The 20,571-nt window shown below is 38.5% G+C and overlaps 4 protein-coding genes across 4 annotated transcripts; 1 reads left to right on the top strand and 3 right to left on the bottom strand.

The window, feature by feature from the left end:
* Positions 1-297: 297 nt before the first annotated feature.
* On the bottom strand, positions 298-7,223 carry S6k (Ribosomal protein S6 kinase). Its single transcript, XM_065487823.1, has 13 exons — positions 7,008-7,223; positions 5,994-6,037; positions 5,815-5,941; positions 4,806-4,937; positions 4,619-4,752; positions 4,501-4,563; positions 4,321-4,449; positions 4,176-4,266; positions 4,003-4,119; positions 3,820-3,951; positions 2,998-3,105; positions 2,432-2,667; positions 298-2,066 (listed from the first exon to the last, which is right to left on the bottom strand). Coding segments are annotated over exons 1-13 (1,398 nt in total). The 5' UTR covers positions 7,092-7,223; the 3' UTR covers positions 298-2,065.
* Positions 7,224-8,258: 1,035 nt separating this feature from the next.
* Positions 8,259-9,831, bottom strand: Xbp1 (X box binding protein 1). Its single transcript, XM_065487780.1, has 2 exons — positions 9,484-9,831; positions 8,259-9,151 (listed from the first exon to the last, which is right to left on the bottom strand). Exons 1-2 carry the CDS (start codon positions 9,684-9,686, stop codon positions 8,704-8,706), a joined length of 651 nt encoding a protein of 216 aa, XP_065343852.1. The 5' UTR covers positions 9,687-9,831; the 3' UTR covers positions 8,259-8,703.
* A 274-nt stretch (positions 9,832-10,105) lies between these two features.
* On the bottom strand, positions 10,106-14,702 carry LOC135941961 (double-stranded RNA-specific editase 1-like). The gene is made up of 8 exons (XM_065487779.1): positions 14,541-14,702; positions 14,175-14,317; positions 12,669-12,774; positions 11,876-12,042; positions 11,663-11,824; positions 11,337-11,549; positions 10,756-10,939; positions 10,106-10,702 (listed from the first exon to the last, which is right to left on the bottom strand). The coding sequence occupies exons 1-8, from the start codon at positions 14,578-14,580 to the stop codon at positions 10,623-10,625; spliced, it is 1,095 nt and encodes a 364-aa protein (XP_065343851.1). The 5' UTR covers positions 14,581-14,702; the 3' UTR covers positions 10,106-10,622.
* A 337-nt stretch (positions 14,703-15,039) lies between these two features.
* On the top strand, positions 15,040-20,073 carry Snx17 (sorting nexin 17). Its single transcript, XM_065487778.1, has 10 exons — positions 15,040-15,278; positions 15,340-15,535; positions 15,593-15,768; positions 15,823-15,913; positions 15,966-16,050; positions 16,109-16,271; positions 16,329-16,571; positions 18,117-18,205; positions 18,268-18,469; positions 19,151-20,073. Exons 1-10 carry the CDS (start codon positions 15,219-15,221, stop codon positions 19,331-19,333), a joined length of 1,488 nt encoding a protein of 495 aa, XP_065343850.1. The 5' UTR covers positions 15,040-15,218; the 3' UTR covers positions 19,334-20,073.
* Positions 20,074-20,571: the final 498 nt, after the last annotated feature.

Below are 20,571 nucleotides of genomic sequence, written 5' to 3'. Positions count from 1 at the left end.
TCCCGGTCCGAGAGGACAGGGATAAAGACCAAAAAAAGTTAAGATTTTCGAAGAGAGATACTATAAATATATTACATCACCCCTAGACCGCGTTACAAGAGCTCCCATCTAATTTCTTGGGAAACCTTTTGCTATCGAAAGAGCCGTAGCAAGCCCGCCTTTCAGGAATGCGACGATTTCCTCCTCCAGGAGGACGAGGCGAAAAAATATTGGGTGCAATAAGACGCACCACAACAGGAGCATCATTCTTAATCAGATTTCAAAATTAGTGTTTAAAATTAAATAAAAAGACTCTGGTATTGAATAGTTAACTTTATTGGTTAATCCTCTTAATATCGTGTTGATTTATTTGCATGCGAGCTACTCGACAGGCGTTTTATTTTCTTCCAAAATTTATTAAAATCGACAAATGAAGTCTGCTGTGTTTATTTCTGTTACTGACAATAGAACTAAATAATCAACTCGGCTTCACTCGAAAGCAGTAGCTGGGCGGAAGACTCTGATGAACTAAACCGAACCCAACCAACCAATAAATAATAATGGCGATTCATTCTCGGTTCGCATGCAAGACTTCAGGCAACCATGTTAAAATGTGCGTATTTATGTACAAATATCTGGCTGGGCGTTTTAATTTCTAGGCTTACGCAGCTTTACAAAGTATATGAATCATGGTTGATATTATTGCAATACAAATAAATTATCGCATTCCAGTCACTTAACTAATCAATCATTGGTTCGGAGGTTTGGTTAAAAAGCAATACAGAGGGTGGTGCATGACAATGGGCAATTACTAAGGTGTAATCTCCTTTGTACAAAATTAATTGATTCAGAAATAATAAATAAACCACTCCAACTCAAAGACCGTCGTTTTGAACAAATTTGAGCGACAAATTGCAAAGGTAAGGTCTTTGGCTGGATTTAAAGGACATGACAAAAAATAAATAATTTTCAATTTGAAGCTATAAATTCTAAAATATCAGGGTGCCGTTGGAATTTTTAGAGTTGGCCATTTTATGACTTTATTGGTGCGTCAATTCTTTAGATTTTCTTTGATTGTCCGTGCTTCGAACAACAGAAATATCAGCGGCCATGACACTGATGACGTCATAAGATGGCCACTCTTTTTGTCCAACGCTTAATGGACAATGCGGCGGTTCGTTCCAAAAATTCCAACGCCACTTATTTTCACAATTTTTAGCTGAACATATCATCAAATAATTTTTTCATCCCATTTCCTTTAATTCCCGGGTTACATCGTATAAAAATCGTGACCAGATGATAATTGTGGGCCAGGTTAAAACGTAGAGCTCCTAATTGCTAATAAATTTAATTATAACAAACTGTCTTCCACACAAACTTAAGAAAACTCACATGATGAGGCATTATAACACATATAATAAGACGCTTTCACAATTTTAGCCGAGTGGATTGACCGTGAGAGATGTGTTCAAATACAAAATTCGAAGAAACGTTATTTAATCTTATCTCACTCTCTCAAGTCATGTATTTGTAAACAGAGGGTATGACACCATTAAGAAAAAGATAGGGGGGAAATCGCCATCCTGAGTGTTTTTTTTTTGTCTAAAGGTATTGTTTTCAATAAGTTGTGGCATGTACAATTACTCTCTTTGAGACCGTTCTTAAGATAAGAGTTACGTCTGTTGCACATCTAAAATGACACAGAGTTCGAAACGGCCTCGACGTTATAAAATTGAACAACTCGTTCTCCCACATCCAGATCGAAATTTCGTCTTTTCAACTTTGTTTTGGAATAAGACAAAAAAAGGACACGCAAAAACAATGTATGTCTCGCACTTGTTGAGTGAATATTTGCAAACGATCTCAATCAAGGGAAGCGACCCGATCTTCTCGCTGTGTAGGCACTTAATTTAAACAAAACAGAACACGCACACCAAAGTATCAAAAATTGAGCCGGCGTCTTTAGTCCTTGGCCGACGGACTGACTGACTAGCCTCGAGACTGAGCACACTCCCCTACAACGTAGGGTTGCCGACCAATCAGTCAACCAACTATCAATTCGTTACTCCTCTAGGTTGAGCCACCGCCTGCAAACACACATTAAAATAATGATTGGAACGTTTGTTTTGATGGAAAGTGAATTTAAGACGGGCGACACAAACTTTTCTAACAAGAAATGGAAGTTTCCTTTATAACAAAGTGGTGTTTGTGATCAGTAATGCTAAAAGTAACACAGAGCCGTAATCCAAAATAATCAATGATTTATTCATCATTTTTCTAAACATTCTAAACGCGCAACTGAATTAAATTCCCGACAGAGGTTTAAAAGTTTCCCTTTAGCAGCACAACATTTATAAATATACTTGCTTATCCCAACTGTTTCCGAAAACAAAAAGAACAAAAAAATTAAAAGTGACACGATGGAACAACAAAAGATTGTTGGACTACTTACTATACTTGAGGAATATCCATCATTTCCTCTTGTTGGGCGCTGGCACTGGTAGTGGGCACGGGATGGCCTAGTGAACGTTGCTCGAAGAAGCCGCCGGGAGACATGGCCTGGTGGTGCAGCAGGTGGGGGTGTCGCGGGCTGAAAGGCATGCGCATCCCCTTGCGCGGCGAGCGGGCTTTTACCACCTGCGGCTTGTACATTTCCTCCAGCACCGACGGAGCCACATAAGTGAAACCCTGATCAAAATGTATTATTAGACAGGGGTCGCCATTCACTGCTGAGTTTGGCATAAAAATATTTGTTTGAATTATTTCTAAACGCCGTAAAATCTTTTAAATAATCATCTCTATCCATTTAGAGATTTTCCTATTTAATAACATCTTTAGAGTTCGTCTTTATTTGATTAATAAATTGCTTGGGTAAAAGATTTGCAAACTTAAGCTTCTTTGAAAATCTTAGATAAACAAATTTTTTGGAAAGCCTCGTCAATACAGCTTATTTGTGAAAAGTCAAATTTAAGCGAAGCTGATAGACGGGAAAACACGACCTGGAGAAGAATACATTACCTGGAACACGAGGTTGGCACTCTCGCTGAGCGTAGACTCGTCGGGCGAGTCGATTGGAGTTTGCTTGGTGAATTTTGTGTCAAATTGGGACACGTCATCATCACTCGACTGAAATCACAAAGTCCGTGCTAATTAGATTACCATTGATGGAGCACCTGTCACGGCTAAATTATTGATCACCAATTCAGTGAGTTCAAAGCCAGGAAGTCAAAATGTTCATGCAAAGTTAACTTTATTTCATCCTTGTAAAAACAGGGTTTGTCAATTGTATCTTCTGCTTTTCCTCTCTCAAAAAAGTAAGGGTTTTGCAAGGTAATTAATACAAATATTTCCAAAACCCACAAACATACAAATTAAAAATTATGGACTAAACGTTAAATGATAAAGGTTAAAAAATTGTTCTCTATTAAATTTTGGTTATCGAAAGTTAAAATCATTGCTTAAAAAATGTAAGTAGCTGATAATTATGTCAGAAAAAGTACAAGTTGTGAGAAGCTGAAATTTTAATGAGATTACTTTTGAAAAAATACTGACGAAAAAATTGTGCAATAATTCCAATATTTTGCAAGGTGTAACGTGGGATTAAATCGATAAAAAATAGTTAAAATACTCTTTACTAATAAGTTAATTTAATTTTTGAATTATTTTTAAATCTTAAAAAGAGTGCAAGAAACTCCAGATTTATAAACTACAGCCAAAAAATGTTTACCAGATTTTCAAATTGTAGAAAACTGCTGTAAAAAAGTCCGGTGGTTTTTGGGAAAAATAAATTTGTTTGAGATGAAAAAACCTCCAGTTTAACAAGAAATTTCAGGTACTGACCAAAGTTGGCTTGAAAGGTGGGTCATATTTCCTGGCGAGCACATCTGGCCAGCAGATATGTTTGAAGAAATTACTCTTTTTGATTGCGTCTGCGTCGGAGGGAGCGGCCCCAAGTCTCTGAGACACTTGCCTCTGCGAACAATCATTAATTACACAATTCTGAAAGAAAAATATATCACGCACCTTCAGCAGTTTCCTGATGAGGTCTCTGGCATCTGGTGTGAGGTAAGGAGGCAGCAACAACTTGCCTCGCAAAATCTTTTCAATTGTCTTCTTTCGATTTTCAGCAGTGAAAGGCGGCTGGAATAGGGAGGAAATTGTAGCTGGCTAAGTAATAAAAGGGGGATTCAACTTACAGCACCAGTGAGCATATCAAACATAAGAGCTCCTAAAGACCACCAGTCGACTGCTTTTCCATGGCCAGATCTAGTCAAGATTTCTGGTGCCCTGAAATTGCGTAATTTTTATTCCAGGCAGGTCTTTTAATATTTTAGAGCTCACATGTATTCGATGGTACCGCAAAACGTGTGAGTCACAATTCCCTCTTGGATTTGCTCCTTGCACAATCCAAAGTCGGTGAGTTTTACATGTCCATGCGCATCAAGCAAAATATTTTCAGGCTTGAGATCTCTGTAGAGAAAAAATTAATTGAGAAAACAATTTTATTAAATTATTTCCTACCTGTAAATAATGCCTTGGATGTGTAGATGCTCCAAGGCCAGGATTATCTCAGACAAGTAGAAGCTAAACCGCATTCAGATTTGAGTAAAACATTGTTTGGGATAAAAATATCAATTACCAAGCCGTGTCCTCAAGAAAGATGCCCTCTCTTTCAAGGTGCATGAATAATTCACCGCCGCTCAAATATTCAAGAATCAAGTACAGTTTTCCTCCAGTTTGGAAGGCATATATTAGGTCCACGATGAATGGGTGCTGAAATTTGAATCAACTCATCGCACTTGCACTTTTAACTGCAAAAAACTCACCTTTACTGCTTCCAGGATATTTCTCTCAGCCTTTGTGTGGGCAGTGTCTTTTTGATTCCTCATAATCGAGGCTTTTCTCAACACTTTCATGGCAAAAATGGTGTCCTTGTCTTGACCAGTTACTTTTCGAACCTGAAATTGTTCCAAACATTTGTATAAATGTGGAAATATTATATAATTTGATGTGTGAAGCAACATTTTCTGAAAATCAGAGTAGTGTTGAAATTTTTGGAATCAGCCTCCACGTTAGCCTTCAAGCGCTGAATAATGAGTGCGGCCCTACTGTGAATTGTGATATCATCAGTGTCATAGATGCTAGACGTTTCTGTTTTTCCATGCAGATTATTTGGGAAATAAATGAAAAACGAGCAATCAATGCAAAATTGACACATTCCTTATCTTTGACATTTGCCACCCTGAGCCAGGGTTGCATTTGCTTACCACCTGGTTTTTTCACCACTGGTTTTTATCATTCAATTTTTAGAGTTTCTTGCGCTAGAAATGCAAGAAATTAATTTATTCCATATTATTTCCCCTATGAAAGTCTAAAATTTGCGGTCCGAGTGGCAAAAATGTCCTCTACTGAAAAGATTTTTTCTTTTAAATTGCCATTTTCTACCTCAATTTCTCCAAAAATTTCTCTCTGACAATTTTTCAAGTCGAGGTCATGAACAAATAATTAGAAAATTATTGAAAACTGAGGTGCAAACATTACCTGCAAGAAACTTGTAAAAATTAAAACAACCGCTTTTTACCACTGCACTGAATTTTTTTAAATGCGGTGTTTTTTTACAACCCTGTCCTAGCAGTGATGACGTCAAAACGTACTGCCCGCACTTTCTTTGTCCACCGCTTATTAGCTAACGTGGAGGCCGATTCAAAAAACTACAACTAACTCTGATTTTCAGAATTTCTAGCTTCCCATGAAAAAATATATATTTATTCGAAACACTCACGTCAGTCATGTTCTTTTATAAAAAAATTCTGCTGGCAAAAAATTAAAAATTACCTGGAAAACTTTTCCATATCCGCCTTTGCCCAATACCTTCCGAAGCTCAAAGTCTTGGGGCCCTGCTTTTTCACTACCAGGGTTGACTGTCGTTTCGGACAGCTGGACAGTCTCCACATCATCCCCACTGTTGAAAATAGCGTTAACAAAACACAGCTTGAGAGAAATCTAACACCTACTTAATCAGTCCATTGAAGTTCGGGTTGAAATTTGGGTCCACATCCTGAAAATAGTTGTGTTTATTTTTACTTGAGACTATGCACATTTTCTCAGGTTAATGGAGAAGACCTTGACTGCGGTGATTTTCACATTTTATCCTTGCTAATGCTAATGCACAATCATTGTGTGCGCACAGCTTTTTTTACTTCCACTGTATTTCTCTGCATTGCCGACTTGCGTTCAATTGCCTATAATTTCAAGGCCGCGCTTTTTATCTAATCATAATTTTTACAGGTGCCAGAAATGAGCCAGTAACCGAGGCCTCTTTTTAAAAAGCTGAATTAGCAAATTAATTACGTAGATAAAAAATATAAATATTTTAAAAATGCTGTACGCGACTCATTGCCAGGCAAAAGTAATTATCGCCTACCGCTAAATTTATCTCGCATGTTTACCCTGCATTTTTCAGATCACCCGTCGCTGACGTGATCGCGCTATTAGCAACCATAAATTCACAATAAAATGCAGTGCGTTGCTCACTTGAATTATTCGAGCATGCAGATGATTTGAAATAATTTCGTTTCAGCAATACGGAATTCATATATTTCTTATTCGACGTACATACGTGTTAGAGAAACTTGTTTACAATTTACAAACAGGAGCAATAATTATGTAATAAAAAGAAAGTTGGTTGCCTTAGGTAAGGACTGACACATCACCGAAAATCGAGAGTGATCCAAAATTGAACCAAGGACCCAAACAACCCAACACAGTAGCCTTTGCAAAGGGGTTGATAAACTGTGGGAGCATTAAAAATGTCTGAAACGAGAGCACATTGTGAATAAAAAAAGTTCCTTTCTCCTCGGAGAGAAAGTGTCCCGTTTGCAGTGTTTCTTTGCAAACCGAGCCATAATAAGGGTCCGTTCTCGCTAATCAGGGGCACCGGAACGGATGCAAGACCGCAGGGAACCCAACATCCGGTCTCAAGAGAGCCGGAAGGAGGTGCCTGAGATTCTCGGAAATAAACCACGCACCTCTTCGATCTCGATGGCATCGTCGTCCGAGTCGTCGTTCACGTTGTCGGCGTCGTGCAGCTCGATGTCGAACACGCCTGCCATTTCGCACCTTTAGTCCGAAATCAAGCACTAAACATGTCGTCTTTGGTCCGTCCGACCGTCTGGCTGTCCACCTGCTCGCGTGTTTTCTACCACTCCGCACCGGTCGCTCACTGATCTAAGCCGGTTTTCCAACGCGGACAATCGGTTTTAGTCAAATAAACCGGACAAAACCATTACACTTCGTTGGAAAGCTGTGCAAGGCCGAATTGATTTACCGATTTGTTAAAAAATAAAACCGATACTTGTATGTCTGTGTTTCGGTCTTCGGTCTCGTCCCCGCCCCTCATGGCTGCGCACCCCTCTGCATTCGCAGAACAATATTAACTTGCTCCGGAATAAATTATGCTGTGGAATGCACAAAATAAGCGCGGATCTTGCCCGAAATCGAGGAAATTCTTTAACTTTATCATAATTGAGGGAACGCAGCATTAAATAGTCGCGTGATGCTTTTTTTGTTTCCCTTTTCTTGATTAGAATATTTAAATTGCAGTGTGGCGCCCCTCCTGCCTGATTCGCTAAGTAGGGCAGCAGCTGGCCGCATGGTCTGGCTTGGCTCGTGTCAAAGGCGACGGCCAATGACCCCGCTCCGCCACTGCGCTGCGCAGGGTCAAAGGCCGCTTTTGCATCTCGCATGAGAGGGAGCTCCCAAGAACTTAAAAATAAGGAAAATGATAGAGGAGATAAAAAATGGCTATGGAAGTAAAAAGGGTCTCTATTGAAGTAACTTTTTCGAATTTATTTAATTCTTATACGCTCAGAAGACAATATTTTTTTTTAAATGAAAAACTTTTCACCACTTCCCACGTTGCTTCCTTTTGTTTATCAGTTGGTCCCAGTTCCATAATAAAATATGATATATCTTGAACCAATCATAAAAATTTTGATTGTGAATCCCTGATTTTATGTCCGACAATCTTAATAATTACGAAATGGAAAATTATCAAAATTCCTTTTCGAAAATAAATTTCACCTGGTGCCCGTTAATCTGATTTTTGATTAAATATATGTGGAAAAAATAGAGTAAACACACTATTTATTTAGAAAATTAAAGAAAAACAAAAACATTTCCTGTCTTTAGGTGTTTGTCAAAACCTGAAAATGGTATTTTGAATCTATTTCTTTCCACAAACAGTCAGAGAGGAAATTTAGAAATAAAAAAACAGTGGATTTCCAATAATTTGTCAAGCCCTTTATATTTATTACAACGATACAGGAACTATGCCGTTAGAGTTGAATAATTTGCATGATTAATACATGATGTGCTCTAAGTTAATATAATATATATTTCCAGAGAAATATAAAACAATTATTGTTAACAACTAGGAGTAAATGCGGTTTAAACAAAACTACAAATACATGTAACACTTATTTCTTATTTACAATGGTCTGTATTTTTAGAAGCACGCACTCTAAAGGAGATCCGGAAATAACACCAATAAATCATCCAATCCTTGCATTACACTGCTGGGCGATTCTGATTGGTATCCATTATCAGAAATAACCGATGGTGGTTCTGAAAACTGTTGTGAAAAGAGCTGCAGCAGTTCCTGCTCGTCCTCGACCGAGAGACTGGGTGACGAAGGGCTTGACAGGGGAATGGTCTCAGCAGGGCTCAAGCAACTTTCTTCTTTGGGTTCCACATATTCTGGTGAGAGCCCCACCACTTCATCCTCTCTACTCGAGTATCCTTCATCACTCTCCTGTCCACTCGAGTCTTCAAGGTCGGCGTCATCATTTCTTGCATCATCTTCTGTTTTAACTGGTGTTTGTTGGCCGTCAGCGCCAGTAGTAATACCCAAGCCGAACACCAAGCCGGCAAGAGGGTCTCGAGCCGATGACCCCTGCCCTTCTGCAGAGGGATATCGGGTTTCGACACGGCAGGTACGAAGTCCTGGGGTCCTTGACTCGACACCTTCTCGCCGCACCTGGTGCACGTACTTTGCTTGGCCTCCAGCTGTTTTATCTTTTCATGTGCAAGCGCCAGTGCCTTTTCCAAATCGTCCATTCTTGCTTTTTTCTTATCTCGTGAATTCTGGGCTGCCACTCGGTTCTTCATTTTCCTGGAAATTAATATTATTAAATTAATTACTTTAGATGAGAACAATTTAATAATCTTGTTATGATAAATTGATTAAAAATGTGGGAGGGGAAGCTTGGATTTCATCATGCTGGCCGGTTTTTAATTTGTTTTCTAATTCCACAAAAATGAAAAATCTTTTGCATTTAAATACTAAATTTAAATAACTTAATTATTTAATAAAATTTACGGTATCTACAAACAACATTGTTGATTTAAAAATAATGTGGATGAAAATGCCTGCATGAAATACATTTACAGTTACGTAACAATAAAATTCAAAGTTTAATTCAAAATTCCAGGGTATGTACTCACTTTCTTAAAATTTTCTCCTCCGTGGTCAAATTGTCCAATTTCCGTTTCCTGTTCCTCTCCTTCACGAATCCATATCCTTCTTCGTCATCAACTTCCACTTTGATACGTTCGACGGTTCTAGAAATCGCTGGTACCCTAGGAGGCAAGGGCAGCTTGTCCCTTGGTCCGCAGGGCAGGGCGATCAAGATGGTCTTCGCAGCCATGTCCGGTAATTGATGGTCACTGATGTTACTCGTGAGACGGGACTATGGTCTTCCGTGGAAGGTTTGTTTGATAATAAGAAAGACCTTCACATGCTAAGCCTTTTCATACGGAGCTGTCTGCGTGGAATAAACAACAATGAAATTCAGCAGCGAGGAAAATACAAGTCGTGGTGCTTCGCCATTGGCTGTCGCGTACAAGTGGTAGATTTTCATTGGCTGGGACATACGTCACTCCCCAAACGTACGTCACGCGCGGAACAGTTCACTTGCATGATGAAAAGTTTTGTACTAGTTGCACAGCAGAGAATGACTCACGAATGGAATTATAATACCGGGCTACCGGCAACAAAACAGATAAACATTTTAATGTAATAATTATTGGTAATTATTGAGCTGGTCAAGTAAGAGTAATAAAACGATTTGTATATCGGACACGCACTTTAATTTTACTTGATATATACGACCGCGTACACAAATGTTTCGGAAGGGGGAATCGCGCGCAGGGAAGCTTAATTACTATGTAGTGTGATAAGTCTTGAAAATTTGACACTGTAATTAAAGATAGTGCACCATGCACATACGGCCACGCAGCCAGTAAAATGTATAAAGGTGTAAACCTAGAAAGCAAGACATGCTTTACGCCTCTACTTTAAATGAAATACACACTAAAGAGGAGGACAGGTGCTGTTTAAAGAGAAGTGATGAAATGCTCCATCAAATGTCGTGAAACTGTAACACCTAGGAAGGATAAACCTCAAGCGAAATAACTCCTAGAATTACTGTTAATTATAGTCGACACTTAAACAAAATCATAAAGCTTACGGGCTTGCATTATACAAAAAACAGTCTAACGATTGAAATTAAATTCACCGGCGATACTTAAGCTAATAGCGTAGCATTTTGATGTAAATGGGATTTCCAGCTACTGATAATTTATTAGTTGTCATAGTGCACATTAAAGATGCTTGCAAGAGCTTGTTTCGCTGCTTCCTTCTTGGCATCCTTCTTGTTCTTGCCTGTGGATTGATTCATTTTTAAAATATTCAACTAATTATCAAAATTCACAAACCGATTCCCTGGTATGAGGCTCCGTCTAACGATACAGTCACGGTAAACATAATATTCGGGGGAACGCCTTGCTGGCCTGCATCCTCGAACAGTGCGCTGGGCCGGAGTTGATTCAACAGCATAACTGGATGTCTCTCAGTGGGGTTGTCGGGCAATTTTTTCATTGGAGCCGGAGTAGAGCGACCCTAAATACACAATTATAATTCATTAATAAATTTTGACCTAATATAGTGTTTAAAAAAACGTTTTGAAAATAGCTTGATCATATTTCAAAAAAGGGATTGATTGCAAAAGTTAAAATTTTTGAAACAATTTCAAAATTGTGGTATGATTTAACAAGAGTGAAACAATTTCACAAGACTTAAAGCTTTTAAAATTTAAAAACAAAAAGATTAATACCATACTTATATAAACATTTCTTTTGTCACCAAACAGAACAATAACTGTTTTTTTCACTATTTTTCCTACTATATATGGAACTGTTAAGTATGCAGCTTGAAATTGTATTCCTTTAACATAAAACAGGCAGCTGTTACGTCATGTAATAAAAAAATAAAAATTGGGAAAAAGACTAATTATTACCTCGTGTAGGTTTGCATTCGGTTTGGCATTTGGCTTGAAGTTGACATTAATGCCCTGACTCTGCCACTCAGTGAAGAGTTTGAAGAGTGCGAATGACGCAAGACTTCCCCACGGCACGTCATCTTCAGGCTGCGCGGGCTGGCCATTGACGGGTCGACCCTCCAGGTCCAGCAGTGGTGGCTCCTCACCAGGGGGCACGTCTGAGATGTTGGCCTGTAGGGAGTTATCACGGGAATTATTTTACTAAATCTTACTCAATTTCAATACACCAAGAAAATTATTTTCATTTCAGGTATCTATTTTGGCATTTTAGGTTCAAGACCCACCTCTTTTTCCGCCTCCTTGGTTCCAGACTCGTCGATTTCGCCAGTGCCAGCCTCCCCTTGGGCCATTTTCTCCATCAAGAGAGAACGCAGTGCGTTCTCAGCAGCAGCCTGTTTTGCAGTTGGCTTCGAAAGTCCTTGCCCGTTGTACACTTGTCCATCAACCTGCGGAATTGGTCCGAATAAACGCAACAAAGCAGTGCTAGACGAAATTACCTCAACGCTAACTTGGAACAAGGTTGTGGTCGGAGTGAGAGGTTCGTGGAAAGTGAACTTGACAGATTCGCTCATCTCGTTCAGCACCATGATGGCATTCTTTGGCTGCAGGAGTCGACGCAGCCGAGCGTTCATACGCTTACGGCGAACTTTCTTAGACACTTTGTCTGCAATTCGGAACAAAATTTCATGCTTACGATTATAAAGAATAAAGACAATTTATTTTCAGCTTCTAACCTGATTTTGTTTTCAAGTAAAATTAAAAAAATCGCAAGAGCTCCCAGCACAAAATTAATTGTCCAAAGTATTTTAAAATATTTGGAAACAAATAACAGTCAAAATATTACCAATATTTGTGTGAACTTTTTCCCTGAATTATCCCTGAAGAGTAAATTCAAATTTTTTCAAAATGTCAAAGCTGACTGGTTAGTTTTTCCACTAAAATTGCCCTTATTTCAATGCATAACTATTTATAAAACTCTAAACTATACATTTTAGGGAATTTTTCAAGACTCGTTAAATTGTTTAAATTTCCAAATCGAAAAATTTGGACCTCATAACTCTTTGATCACATCATGTCACGCTACACAAGTCACGAACTCAATAAGGCTGCGTGGAAAATTCCAACATCTGGTCATTGCCTCTTTCTTGGCTCACAATCAGCTTTCATTATCTAATAAGCAAGTCTCCGACTTACAATTTATGTCTTTTGATGGGAGTGAGGGAATAATTAAATTTCTGAATTGTAAGCCATCATAGGTAGAAGGAAATATAGATTCCACTCAATTCTTACACAAGGGGTCCTTCTTCTTCGACTGCCACTTCTTGGTCTTCACCTCAGTCTCATCATTATCGAGGAGGTCTTCGTATCCGTCCTCGACATCATCGTCCATTTTAACCTGCGAATGCCGTCAGGCCGGGTGATTTCAACATACAAGGGGTATGCCCACGCCCTCAACCACCAAGTTGGATTGTGGTGGCAAGAAGCGCTCGTCATTCACGACCAGTCAAAATGCAAACGTCGGCATGCGTTCTGCCAGCAAGATTTTGCCTTGGCTTAGAATGAAAAGCACCTCCAAATGCGGCGTGGTCACAGGGACGACCCATGTACATCATTGGTAATCAACCCTGAAAGACGGGGTCGGCAAAAGGCTATATTAGCCTTGGTTCCTTCACGAGTTTAGTGAACGACACCAGCAGTGAATGTCATGGTCTTGACCCCAACGACCACGTGGAAACCAGTGACACCAAATTTCATTTCTTTGCTTTGACTATCATTCAAAGTAGCTGTGTTTTTGACTTTGCCAATCGAGTCGTCACAGTCAAATCAGGTGTGGCAGTCGAATTACTTGGTCAAATATTCGTCAAGACATGCTGAAAATCGGTAATTCAACGGTTTTTGGTCTGGACCTAGCAAAGAATGTGACAAGAACGCCGATCAGAAAAGAAAGCGGTTTTCTTAGATTGGTGCTTGCTTAAGATCTAGACAGCGCTGTCTCGATCTTAGGCCAGCGCTTCGTCCTTTCAGAAAATTCGCTCTCTGTCTTGTGGATTTTTTTGCTTGTTTCAGACTGAAGAACCGCCAACGTAACGATTTTTACGTTTTCACCGATTGCAGGCATGTCATGTCGAATTGTCGACTGAGTGTTTTGGCTGCCTAACAAAAGTCAACCCGCAGGAATCGATTGGAAGTGTCAAAAATAAGTCCTGTCCTACTTAAGCATTGATTAGCATAATATCCTGTAAAAAATGAAAAAATAAATCCAACTTTAAAGAAATAAATTGGAGATTTAAATGAATCATGGAAGCATGCAGTTTCAAATTAAAAAGATAAACCAAAGAACTGATGCAATTTTTAGGTGGCAAGAAATTAGTTACCTGTTTCTACAATAACCTTCTTGAATTTTTTAACTACATACTTTAAGGAGTTTGCCGCTTTAATTTTTATAATCGGTTAAGCTAACAGTTGTAAAATGATTAAAATTGGGTGTCTGGCATATTTCCCAGCAGTCGCAAGGTTGCCCATCGCGTCTTGAACCATGCCAATCCGGCGTGAAGTCTGGAGGGTAAATGTTGAGGGTGGCCCACGACTAGATCGACTGTTGCGGAAAAACTACAACCGACTTACACATTTTTGTTTGCCTCTGCAAAACACAATTAGCTAAGGACAGAGGCAAAAAAGGTTTTAAATTGTAATTTTTCCTCGGACAGCTCTGAAGTAACGAGGAATAGGTGCACGATACTCCAGAAAAATATTTTCTGGCGTGGGCCCGCTTGGGGAGGTTCGTGGGGGACTTACGTCGGCGTCCTGCAGGAAATGCGGTATTGGCGGTGCCGGTATCGGCTGCTGCGTCTGGCATTGGGGTGCGCTCTGCGTGAACATGACCTGCGGCTGCTGCTGGGCCGGCTGACTGGCCGAAACCGACTGCATCATCATCTGGGCTGCGAAATTATGATATCCCGAGGTCAGGGTTGCTACACAAGTGAATAGAAAAGTCATGTAGCCATGCAGGACTCGACTGTAACTCATGCGATATTACGATCAATAAACTCGACGCATAACTTAGCCAGCAAGCCACCAGCAGCGTGGCTCTGGGTAAAACACTTATATGTGTGATATATTGTATAAATTCCAAATAAATGCAAATACGAGCAGTGTGTTTACCAGCTGTGGTGCGACCCCGGTTTCTAGTTTGGTAGCTCATGGCCTTTCAGTTTGTTTTATAACGTATTAATTGCAAGAAAATATTATTTCTTTCACACGTGTAGGTGCAGAGAATGCGTCTCTACCAAACTAATCGAAGATGGTTAAAGTGTAGAGTCGAAATGCACAATGGAGTAAAATTAAGACTGGAATTCGGTACAATCAAACTAGAACCTTTGGATACACGAGTACGCCATGTTGGGTGCGATAAATCTGATTACAGTCCAGCTCACTTCGTTTCAAAAGGATATCGAGAGGCGTGTCTAGCTTTTAACATGGCATATCAGCCGGTCCTGGTTGTACAATTAACCTTAAAGTTGAAGAAACAAACCGGTTGATTGTTTGGTCTTGTGACGGTGACCGGTATTGAGAAAAAAAGCATGGCCAAAGAACCGAAGAAAAAGGCAGCCGGTGAAAACTGCATTTTATACACTCGATGCCAATAGGTGGCCGAGATTTGAGGGCACTGTTGTCACGCCCCTTTCACCATTCATTTTCTCTTTGCTCTGTCGACGTACTTTTGAGTGAAAAGTCCAGGGTTTGATAAGCAAGCCTAGCTCAAAATGAGCCTAGCTTTGTCGCAATCAACTTGAAACCACCTATGAATTGATTCGAAAAGAGTTTTTAACCATCGCTGCCATGCATTTTGCGATTCCTGACACCGTCGAGTTCACCAACAGCGGGGGCTCCGTTTTCGTTGTAAGATAAATCCACTCCATTAAATTATCCCGATAATTTACTGCTTTTTTTGTCGTGTCAGGGGTTCAATGTACACATCAATGGTACGTACCATTGTAGTGTGCGGTACCGACAGCTCCTTTGTCTCCACGAGCAGCTGAAACGAGAGCTGGACCATCCAAATTGTCTGCCCCCTTTCCCACCTAAGAAACTCCTTCCACTCACCCAAGGACAGCTGGATGAACGAAGACTCATGCTCGAGAAATACCTTCAAACTGGTGAGAGTTAAATGTTATAAGTGACAGTTACATGAATTAACATTATTATTTGTCCAGCGAGCCAAGATCCTCGGGTGTCAAACAGCGAGCTGTTCAAAGGCTTCCTTTTGTCTGCTCAATTAGAAAGTAGCAAGGAAACCAGCACGCCAGTGACTTTGGACGTTCATTTGATGAACGGACAGAAGATCGGTCTTGAGGTGCTCACGTCCGACCCGTCAGATGAAGTCTTGGAGGTTTGCTTGTGAAACTAAATTTGTATGCTTATGACATTCTCTTATGTTATCTAGAATTTGAGCCAAAAGCTTCACCTGGCGCCAGAGTTTGTAAAATTCTTCTCCTTGTTCTTAATCCGGAAAGAGGAAGATGGCGAAATTTCTGGTAATTTCTGATATCTAGAATTATTTACGTTATTCTGATCTATGATTTTCAGTGATTAAAAAACTTGAAAACTATGAATCTCCATACATATCAATGAAAAGTCTACCAGGCCTTCACCGCGTTGTTCTCCGGAAGAAGTAATTTTATTTTAAAAATTAAATAGTGCATTTATTTTTATTTATTGCTACGTTTCAGTTTTTGGGATCTGTCAATTGAAACAATGCTGGCGGAAGACAGGGTGGCGCTCAACCTGTTGTACACTCAGGCGATTTGGGAGGTTGAGAGAGGTTGGATTTTGACTTCTAATGACATTCGAAATAAGCTGTCGTCCCTACAATCGAGAGGCGAAAAGCGAGAAGTAAAGTTTAATTTTAAAAAAACAACAGACTTGGTCTAAATGTTCTAAAAATTTTAGTATTTGGAGCTGGCCAAGGGCTTGAAATACTACGGCTTCATGCAGTTTGGGGAGTGCTGGTGCGACTATCCGCAGAAAGGGATGAGAGTGCTTATCGGTGCTGGAAATAAGGAGCTAAATTTCCGAGTGCGACTGCAGACACCGGACGCTTCCTCAAGCTCATCTTCCGACTCCAGTGAGACACTTAGTGAGGGCAGCTTTAGAGTTACTAGAATGCGGTGCTGGAGGATTACCACACTTCATGTAAGTAGCTCTCAAAAGGAAACACTTATTCTCTTATTAAAAGTACTATTCTGAAAGAGACATAAGCAGGAAGAATATTTATTTGACAGTTAACGAGTTCTGGTTCTCTGAAAGAATATTTTCATATCGGATTTCACATGGAAAACGCTTTAAAACTAAATACTGAAACCGTTTTTTTTTTAGTTTTTGAGTTTTGGTAATTTGATTTATATAATATTAATTGAACTTGTATTTTTAAATTAAACAAAAATTTATTCCAATTTTCTGTGCTTTTTAACAGACAATTTAGCTCCATTGGTAATTTGTAAAAAAATTAAAAAAATTGTTTACTTTCCATTTTAAAATGTCATGTTCTTCAAGGCAGGATTGCTGAGATAAAAATTCCTATTTTCTAAGCGAGAACATTAGATAAAAAGTAATCTAAAGGAGAAAACCTCAATATTTGTTTTTGTAACTCACTATACAATTTTGGCTGGACAGGAAACAAAACAATAACTTTGCGTGTAGCATTCAAGACGTTTGTTTATATCTTGTCCTGAGTTGTTAGTTTAAACTGGTTTAAACTGCTGAATCCTGATTTTCGACCATAACTCGCGTGAAAAACTCATCTGATTAAGCATTTCCAAATTTTTACTTCTCAAGACCAACCATGCAGCTTTCTCATAGAAATTTAAATGTAATTTGTGAAACTCGTTAGGTTATTTTATTTTTAAACAGTTTGGTGTTTAACTTAATACTTAGTGCATATTCAATTTCGCGCTTTCATAAAATTCTAACTACTGTTAATTTAGATTTGTTATTTTTATTTTCGATTACGGTATAATGAGTATTTGGGAGTCTTGTTGATTGTTTTTTTTTGTCAGGTGTTTTATATCGACATCTGAATTTATTAATGAGAAATAATTATCACCGTCTTAATGAAATTGAAATTCATATTAGCCAGCGGTAGCGTGTGCTCAGACTGGTAGAGAGAGTATGTAGCTCGCCGAGAGCAGGCACGTCTAGTGAAGGCGGCTTGGCCACGATGGGCCAAGACAACGAATGCCGTTTCAAATCATTTTATGGATTTAAGCCAATCGTGAAATGATTGCCAATCATCTAAGTTTTTTTAACCTGGCCTGATGGCTGTAGATTGCTCCTGAGCGTCTACTAAATTTTAAGAATGTGTATATCTAACGCTGATGGATCTGAACATGACATTAACGACACCGATTTGGAAATTGTCGTCAAGATTGAAAACTTGAATATTGTTTTGTTGATAAATAGTAATATTAAAATTGACTAACCACTATCACAGTGTTAAGGCATCATTTTAATTTAAATTTGACGAGTGTTTTCATCGTTCTTTAAAACTTAATCAATATTTCATATTGATTTTCTGATTGAACCCAACAAGTAAAAGTAAAAAATTAAGATTATAATTTACTCTGATCCTAGATAAGTACAATTATTGTATATTTAATGGCTTGATTTTATCTTCCAAAACTGTTGTCTACCTAAAAAAACGTAAAAGCAACTGTATAACATAATTCTCTCCGTTAACAGGCTGAGGAAGAAAGCGAGGCCCTTGGTGGCGTCGTCCGCCCTGGACCGAGACTCGAGCTTTCGTTTGAATACCTGATGGCAAAGGATAGGTACGTCCTGAGAAAATAGATATATTCTCACTTGTTAATAACAATTTCGATACAATTTCCAGACTGCAGTGGATTACGGTGGTGAGTGATCAGGCAATTCTGATGTCAGCTTGTCTGCAGGCCATGGTGGCCGAGCTTCTTGCTAAAAAGGGGCCCTCGACAATTCCGAAACTTCCAAACAGACCCTGGTCGTTCATGCGTAGAGATGGCACCTTCCACAGGGTCAGACCTGTCACGAGGTCAATTTCCAACGATGCAATATCGGTGAGTACATATTATTCTTTTTTAAATTCTTAGTATTCACGAGTATTTCTTTGGAGAAAATATTTTTCAATGGCAACCCTGTATACCAAGCGAATTAAAATGAATTATTTTGTCCATACAACGTGTACATTTCTGAGATGGTAAACTTATATTACCAATTGAAATTGTTTTTCAAATTCCAGAAGTCACTAATCATTTTATATATATTATATTTAAAAATTTAGTCTCCTGTCAAATTTGATGATTATTTTCGTACATAGATTCCCCCTCTCTGGACGAATTGATTTGCTGAGATTACTTTGAGCCTAAAATCGTAATAAAATATAAAAATTACATCTAAAATTTAGAAAGCTGATGAATTTTGCTTTTTTTAATTTCACAAAAAATATTTTAAATTATTTGTTGATTGTAAATGGTTAATTAATTTTCATTAATTGGAAAAACCCAAATTAGCTATGTGAAGATACCTTAAAACATCATGATTTGGCAAAAATATCCCATTTTTTAATTTTCCTTTTAATGTAGCTGGATAAAAAAATTTATCAAGTAATTCGTATTTCAATCTAATTTAATGACACGTCTAATGCGAAAAGTTTCTTTTCATTTCGGAAGGCATGCTGGGTTTCCTTCTGACAGTGAGTATCACACAATAAAATTAAAATCAAATTGTTTTGATTGAAGGATGTGAGCGTTCGGTCGCAAGACTCGAGTGTCAGCCGGCACGACGAAGGGAGGTCGTCAATTAAACGCTTGTCGGGCCGACTCTCTGGCGTCTCGGTGAAGGGACAAAACAGTCCTTCGTCGCCCGCGAACCCCTTCGTTGAAAATCACGCGTTTGACTGCATTGGCGATGACGACCTCTGAGCAGACTGACCGCGTCGCAACCTCCACGAAAATTTTACCGTCCCTAGATCGGCTCACGGACTGAATTTTGCCAACATTTTGTTCACAATTGGTGCACCGGTTGCAGTCTCAATTTTGTCTTACGGACCAATACAATTTCCAAAGACAGAATTTGAGCTGCGTATTTTACAGATTTTGAAATTTTTGAAAAATGAAATATCAATAGTGTCGTCTTAAGTTAGTGCCAACGTCGTTTTTATAAATATTTTAGGCGGGGTCTTAAAAACCGAACCTCTTTACATGTGTAGATATTATACTTTGGGTGCAATGACTTGACACGATAACCACACGGCAACCTTGGCTACTTTTATTATTATCGTTTATAGGTGTATTGATTATTACTCTCGTTGTCTAGATGTCAATTTTGTTTGATACAAAAAAATATGAGCTACAGAAAAAACAATAATTTTAAGATACTTTTGAGGAAGCAACATGGATGGGATATTTTTGTACAGGATTGAATAGACTGAATGTGGGACGCGTTATAATAATTGTTACTCTTAGTAGAAAACTGTTATTCTTTCCTATTGAGCAATTTAAAGGACTTTATATTTTGAGGAGATTCTATCTTTATTTACATATATTTTTCTTTTGATTTACTCGACATTCTACAAGATGTTCTCGAAGAAATGAAGATCTAGACTCTCTGTTTTGCTGTGTGTCCTCTCTTGCAAAATAAATTCTGAATTGTACTAACTGGACTTTTTACTTGTTTCAATACGAGAACATTTTATTCTCTAGGTATTTACTTAATTTAATTTTTTGCAGCGTTTCAATTTCCTTTAAAATACATCCAAAATGATAAAAAAAGGAAAATTAATCTCAATACATGAAATAAGGACTTTTTTTAATAATTTGTGAGATTTTCAACCATTTCATATAAATATTTCCCCCTTCTTTGACATCTTCAAAATATTATGCTACTTTGGTCTGTTCTTTAATCCATGGCAGGTTAAGTTTGAATTTGAACAACATTTAAATCTAGGCAAGCTGCACGAGTGAGCATTAGATTTGTTTCAGTGTGTGCATTTTGGTTTAACAACCATGGTCCACTGATCGCCGCCATGTCTGAGCGAAAATTTCTCTTGCCTTGATTGAAACACGTGTCAATTTACTTTTTTAATTTAGATTTTGTTGATAATTCGTTTATTTTTTGTTCTTAATCTGTTAGCCATAAAGGGTTAAATAATTAATGGAAA

The sequence above is a fragment of the Cloeon dipterum genome, chromosome 4, assembly GCF_949628265.1.
Source record: "Cloeon dipterum chromosome 4, ieCloDipt1.1, whole genome shotgun sequence".
Lineage (NCBI taxonomy): Eukaryota > Metazoa > Arthropoda > Insecta > Ephemeroptera > Baetidae > Cloeon > Cloeon dipterum.
Note: the sequence above shows the minus strand (reverse complement) of the source record. Positions and strands in the feature narration are given on the sequence as shown.